At 43.6% G+C, this 6,961-nt stretch overlaps 1 protein-coding gene across 2 annotated transcripts in view; it reads left to right on the top strand.

Annotated features, from left to right (window-relative positions):
• Positions 1–1,700: 1,700 nt before the first annotated feature.
• The window catches only part of gabrb4 (gamma-aminobutyric acid type A receptor subunit beta4), a 60,290-nt gene continuing 55,029 nt past the window's right edge, over positions 1,701–6,961 (top strand). For both annotated transcript variants that reach the window (XM_034606844.1, XM_034606845.1), the window contains exons 1-2: positions 1,701–2,871; positions 4,679–4,773. In XM_034606844.1, the coding sequence (XP_034462735.1) occupies positions 2,792–2,871; positions 4,679–4,773 (175 nt within the window). In that variant the 5' untranslated portion in view covers positions 1,701–2,791. The remainder of the gene's footprint in view (positions 2,872–4,678; positions 4,774–6,961) is intronic.

Here is a 6,961-nt window from a genome sequence, read left to right as displayed (position 1 = left end):
CATGTATTGTAGTGGGGTAATGTTTCATGATACTTTAATTATACTGTAGGTATGTTATATTTCACAGTGAAGGCAACTTTTGTCTTAAGTGAAAAGAAGACTCCTCAGCTGTTTGTAAAAACTGACATAATGCTTTGTAATGCAATCATGTTGTCCCATGTATCTGGAAAAATACACCTTAATAATCCTTAGTACTAAGAAACGGCTCTTTTTATTGTCAACTATTTTTCATTTTTATAGTAGAAAAGGATTAAACAAAAACATTTTGAAAATGATATCATCAAAAGTTAAAGACCAAGACAGTTCTTTCGTGTTCACTTCGAACTTTGGAAGCCAAGTGGACTTTCTTTTCTTTCTTTCTTTTTTCATTTCTTTTCTCAAACTACCGTTTCCAAGGTCAGAAATAAACTCTCGCACTCAAATTGATGATTTAGTTCCTAAAACTTTTTCACACATTTAAAATCATCAGCCATTCAAATATAGGGGTCGTATAACCGTTCCCTCCTGTGATGCAACAAGTATAAAGTGTGTGGGCCTGTCTGACTGTTACAGGTCATGTGATGTTAAGTGCTCACCCTTGGGTGCCAGGTCACGGCTAGTCCTGGTGTTGCCCTTTGACGGACAGCATGTGACCGCAATTATTGCACAAAAAAAAAAGCAGTGTTAATAGGGTCATGAGCCTCGTTTCGCCCCAAGCCACAACACAATAATATGATTAATCTCCTTTTTTGTGTGATATTGACATTAAGGTGACACCAAAAAAAAACAGAGATGTGTTTTTTTGCTGTTTTGCCATTTCCTAGTTTTGTTAGGTGCTGTGACATTACCTCTCTGGGAGGGACACGCTGAATTCTTATTTCTGGGTTTATATGGAGGGCAGCAGAGAATATCCTATAGCAACAAATGTCTGCTGGGCTCAACATAAAGTGAGGCTATAGACTGATTGACTCGGTGGTGTGTCACAGCGCTTGTGGCCCTGACAATGATGGTGATGATGATGATAAGGAGGATGAGGAGGAGGAGAACAATGATGATGAAGCAGAAAGTAGAGAGTGTGATGCCCCCTGACAGGCCACATTCCTTTTTTTTTTTAACACTTCTTATTGTAAAGCCATCATAGCAGAAATGGTTGTGTGGTGCCTTGGCTGCATGTCTGCTTTTGTCCCACTGACACCATGGCGGTGACAGCATCGGGTCTACTCCTTTAAATGAGCCTTTGCGCATAGCCTTCGAATCACCACAACTGCATCAGTGCTGGCTGGGGTTGCTTAGCAACTGGACAGCACAGAGATCCCTGAAGAAAACCTCCTCCTCTGTATAAAACACAGGGCTCGTGTGATTCTTGAATTGTGTGACGTGCGGGTGTTTGCAATATTCCAGTAAGGATGCTTATGGTTTACAACGAAAAGCAATCAAATATGTGTTTACACTTTATTTTTCGACATTTGAATGGATAAAATATTGTGCGTAAAATGCGTGCGTAAAAAAGATGTGCCAAAGTGGATGAAAACGCACCGACACACACTCGCAGCATGCTAATGTGTGTGTTCATGGAGAATAGACAGACAATTGAGCGCATGGACAGGCTGTCGCTAAGGAATTCACCTTAGGTGTCCCCCCCCCCCCCCCACCACCACTACCCCGTCTCCCCCAAAACTGAACATCAGCCTATTTCAATTCCCACTAACAATCAGGAAGGGGGGGAAAAAAAACAGGAGGAGGAGGAGAGAAATAGAGAGAGAGATTCCCCCGATCATGTCTCTTTGGACAATGTTCGGAGCAGCGGAGGAGCGGACAGCATTAAACGCCCTTTAGATGCCGGACAGCGCATGCAGGCGCGTGGACCCCTCCAGACGGGCTTAGCATCTCTGATATGAAACCTGTGATACATGCGTCCTGCGTATCAGAGGGGGCCATCCATATTTCTTTGGCATCTCATTTTTTTTCCTCTCTCTCCACCAGAGGAGTGATATAGCCTGCGCTGACGTCTGCATCAGATATTACCCAGTGCTTTTTCAATGTGCATTTTCCCCTCAGTGACTTTGCGCTGATCTACATCATCATCAGCAGCAGCAGCGGCAGCAAGCAAGCAAGCAGCAGCATCGGTGGAGGTGGGGGGAGAAGAAGAGGAAAACAAAGGAAGAAGGGAATGAAGATTTCATTTTTCTTTTTTTTTTAAACCCACCGCTCCCCTTCTTCTTCTTCTTCTTCAGCCGACCAGCGTTCCCAGTTCAAACACGTATCTGTGAACGGCATCACGTTGTGGAACAGACTGGCGCCGCGGCACCGCTGGAACCATGCCTCTCCTGCAGATTTGGACCGGCAAATTTCACCCGCCGATCTGATCCACCGGGAGGCTGCTGCTCACTCACTCATTCATGCTTGTGTTTTCTTTTTCAAAGGAGAGAGACGACTTGTCATCACTTTTTAAAACTATTGTGCGAGCTGCTTTTTTCCCCCTCTCTGAGCAAGATGTCTGATCTTCTGGTGTTGGTCGAGGGGCTCTGTGACCTGCACGGATTTCCATAGCTGGGGAAAAAACAGCGGGGGAACAGTTTACCAGAATATTTCTTTTTTTTCTTTTATAACAAAATAAAACAAATAAATCAAGAAGCTTATTTCAATGAAGACACCGCATGCGTATAGATGTAGGGTAGTTGGACATTTTTTTAAATAGGCAATTATCCTTTTTTTTTTTTTTTGATTGCCAGTTTTTACTTTGGGGGCATTTTCTGGGAGGAACCACGGGACTGGTTGGATTATAGAAACTATATCTGAAGGATTAGTGGAGATGTTGGGTCGTCAAGAAGATCAATTATGTGGAATTTTCTCTGCTCTGGCGGCTTTGTCCTTCGTTTGCTTTGTTCAAAGGTAAGAAAACGTCGCTGGGAGGAGAAATGGAGAAAAACCTGTCACACCAATAGACGCGATTAGCGCTCAATAAGGGGCTGAGATCGGGCAAATCGCATTAACGGGGTACCCGGGCCTTCTTATTAGGGGCATCACTGCCGATATATGCCCCATTAGACCGAGCTGTGGCGCGCGCGAGCGTAAAAACATGCGCGTGCACGGCATCGAGCCCTATTGTGAATCGTAACCTACTCCCGATATCAAAATGCATGCATGTGGTGGTCAGTGAGATCCTGCTTAAAAGGCAGCCCCCAGACAGGCGACATGACGAGGGGACTGAATCAATCATTCGATTATCGATTGATGAAGCAGCGATGTACGGCTGCACGGTGCTGGAGCCAACCCACATTTGTTCCCTCACGTGTAAACGCACAGTAATGATCGTATCTGTGTAATCATCTCGACTGCCCACTCTATAGATTAACCAAATAAAATGATCAAAATCAAAAAATCCCCCCAGCATGCCACCACCACCACCATCATCATCATCATCATCATCATCATCATCATCATCATCATCATCAGACAGCCTGGGTATCAACATGTAACCTTTTCTCTAAATAAGCTCTCCCCCCGTACAGGCCCCCTGTGATGTTTACAGTGTGATTTACTGCACGAGCCTTTGTGATCATCATCACAGTCACAATCTCCTGATCAATCCCTTTTATTGTTTGCCTGATGAAGCCACTGATAACCGTATGAATGCCCCGGTGGCCTGCTCATCCCCGCCTGCAGTAACCTACGGCGTCAGTGATGAGATTTAAGTGCTCGCCGAGGACTGGGTCGCACTCTTTTTTTTTTTTTTGACATTTCGAACCCATTATCATACTACCCCCTTCCCCAATAACAGATTCAAAGAGGGAGGGGGGTGTAATCTGGTGATGTGTTCCAGGTGTCAGTGGTGTTCTCTCGTAATGATGCTCTCAGGTGTCAGGCCCACACGTCCTGGCGCTGGCCAGCCTGATGAACAGCTGCACGGCCTGTGAGCTAATTGAACAGTGCTTTCCCTGGCAGAGCCGAGGGCTAGTGCTCCTATCAGGGGAGCAATTTTAACCCACCTCTTCCCCCTTACTCTCCTCCGACACCCTCCCTGTAACAAGGAACCTCAGCTGTGGAGCTGCAGCCGGTCAGGTGACGCAGGTCATGGCACCGATGTTATAGGCGTCAGTCAGACTATTGAGGGCTTTACGCTCCCCCTGGGGATAGTCTGTCTCCACGCTCAGACCGGCGAGGCCTCCGCTGTGACCCTGAGCTTATTTCAATATATGCACGTGTCAGGGGCGACATCCATAATAAGCTGGACAGGTGTATTATCATTACACCTCCTCGATTGATTATCTGGATGCACTGTAGGTGGGGCCACGGGGGGGGAAATGTATATTTTTAAACCTTTTTCATGGCAACACAAGAGTCAGTGTGCTTTTAAAAGGATGTCCAATACGAACTAAAAATGTGCTATCGTTGTCAAGTGGGGAAAAAAACATAGAGTGCATGATTAAAACTGAAGTTGACAAAGGCTGAGAGTGAGAGATGTCAAATTGGTGCAAGCTTTGACAAAACGGCTTGTTTTACGTGAACTGGAAAGCGTGGAGGCACATGTCCTCTTCCCCTTTGTCTAAGCCTCGCCATGTTGATGTAAGGGCTTCCTCTGCAATGTGCCATACTACTGTTTTTTTCAGGCATTAATCATTACAGTAGGTGTGCAGTAGAGAAAACAAAATGTCTATGTGTTTAAAATGGCTCTTACACTTGTGCTTTCTGCCCCCAGCTCCTCCACTGGAAGCACCGGAATGTCTCTGGCCAAGGCCACCGTGGACAAATTGCTGAAGGGATATGACATCCGTTTGAGGCCTGATTTTGGAGGTATGTGTTGTGAGCGCATCTGTTATTTTGCGGTGGGTGGGGGGGGGGCTCGAGCGCTGTTGTCGAGGGTGTTTACAAGTCAAGGTTTGTTCACAACGATACAGTATTTATGAGTCACTCCCCCTGGAATCTGTCGAAGAGTTTTCCCGTGGAAAAATATTGGGAGTAGGTTTGAAGTTATTGCTACCGGGTCCTTACCATGCGTCTTTTCACATGCCGGAGATGGCTGCTCCTCGAGAATCAGGAAGAGAAGAGCAGTCAAACATTCAAATCGGAGGCTGTGATTGTATTGATTTTTAGAAAAGGGAATGGATTTTTGCCCCATTAACTTTTATTGGAAATTGTGCATCTTTTACATCCGCTCATTAGAATACTGGTATTTTGGTAATTGCAAAAAAAAAAAAAAAGGAAGGCGTGGGGGAGACGTCATTAGTTTATGTCATCTGGGTTGATTGTTTTACTGACGCTAGTCAGTAGGGACCAATTAGGTGCTATATATATATATGCACTGGTCCGATTAGGCTTTTTAAAATGTTCAGTTTTTCAAATTTTCTCTAAAAAAGTAAATTTTACCAGCAACTGGGCATAATATTAGCCAAACAAAGACACCATGCTGTAATTTTTTCGTTGCTGTGCATGTTCGTTCTTACTGTCTCCTCTCACATACTTGATCAGATCTGGGCTCAAACATGAGATGTTGCGGTTTCCAATCAGTTCCGTTTTTTTAATTAGTTACCACTCCTTGTAACTTAGTTTTAGAGTTTGTTCTCAAAACCTCCGCGCGCTCACAAGCCCCTCGGCAGGCTTCTGGATGTTCTGCCAGTCAGAGAATAGTACACGTTATAGGAGGCCTCTTAAGGAGGCCTGAGCTAATATTACTTGTTACAGTCAGCGGCTCAGCTGACGCGCTGAATAACAAGCAGTTTAACATAAATAAAGACTTTTTTTGAATCTTGAATCATGCAAAGCTTCTCAAGAGATTTAATTGAAAATAATAGGTTCCATTTAACCACAATACATATTAAGCAGAATAGAAATAGTCAAAATGTTTACGACATGGGTACTTACAGGGATACTGATGTAAAATCAAACATTGGGTAAAAAATTGTATAACTGTACAACATATAGGATCAGTAAAAATAGGATAATTCCATTTTATAGTTTGGATTTACAGCATCTGAGGTTTGACCTGTGCAAGGCCACACAGTAATAACGTCATAACAGTGACTGACAACCCGAGTGACGGCTCTAATCCAGTACAGTACACAAGGTTGTACCTATTAATTTCAGCTCCAGCTTTATTGTGCCTGCTGTGCACGTGCGTTCAAAATCTTTGCACTCAGAAAAGCTTATGGCCACATATACAGTTGCTGCCTGGAAAAGAGGAACAAAGGAGGCTTTTCGCTACCGAGGCACGTTAACGGAGGGTGATGTTAATTTCACAAGAGTAAACACCAGAATAAAGTGTCGCCATTTAAATTTGCTCCTGCTGTTGTACTGCATGGCCAAAAAATCTACAGTATTTGAAAATATACCGACACGCTGAAAAACCCCATGCTGGCAAATTAACGATCCTCCCATTGTTTTGCCACGATTACATAAAATCTTAAAATTGCTCAATATGTGCTTTGAGAAACATTTGTTTCGATTGGATTAAATGTAAAGACTAGCAAAGAAAAAATTCTACTTATTGAGAATATAAACTGTGATGAATGGTTCATAGGGATGATGCAGCATGACTCACTTCCAAAATATCTGAATATGCTATGCAGCCGGGTTATGTGTTCACAGCCTGGACAACATTAAACAAAATCATGTTGTTATTACTTGTTGCATCAAGAACTTCACCCGTCTTTATTCTCACTGGCACTTCGCATTATCTCTGCTAACTAACACGGTATGTTTAAATATGAATTGTGCTGATTTAATTAATGTAGAAGTACATACATTTACACTGTGTAGACATAATCTGATCACTAATAAAACCGACAGATTTAAAGTAAATGTTGCTTATAAACCAGTATCTTTGTAAATCGTCTGCAGGCAGCAGCCTGTCAGTCCTGTGTCTTCACTATTCTTGATGAGGATGAGAGCAAGCATTGAAAAACATATAGCAGGTGCGCCTCCTCATATAACCTTCCACTGGTTGGATGCTCTGCCAAAAACAGATGCTCTGATGAAGGCTGAT

Source organism: Hippoglossus hippoglossus, chromosome 14, assembly GCF_009819705.1.
Source record: "Hippoglossus hippoglossus isolate fHipHip1 chromosome 14, fHipHip1.pri, whole genome shotgun sequence".
Classification (NCBI taxonomy): Eukaryota; Metazoa; Chordata; class Actinopteri; order Pleuronectiformes; family Pleuronectidae; genus Hippoglossus; species Hippoglossus hippoglossus.
This window is presented reverse-complemented; position numbering and strand designations above follow the sequence as displayed.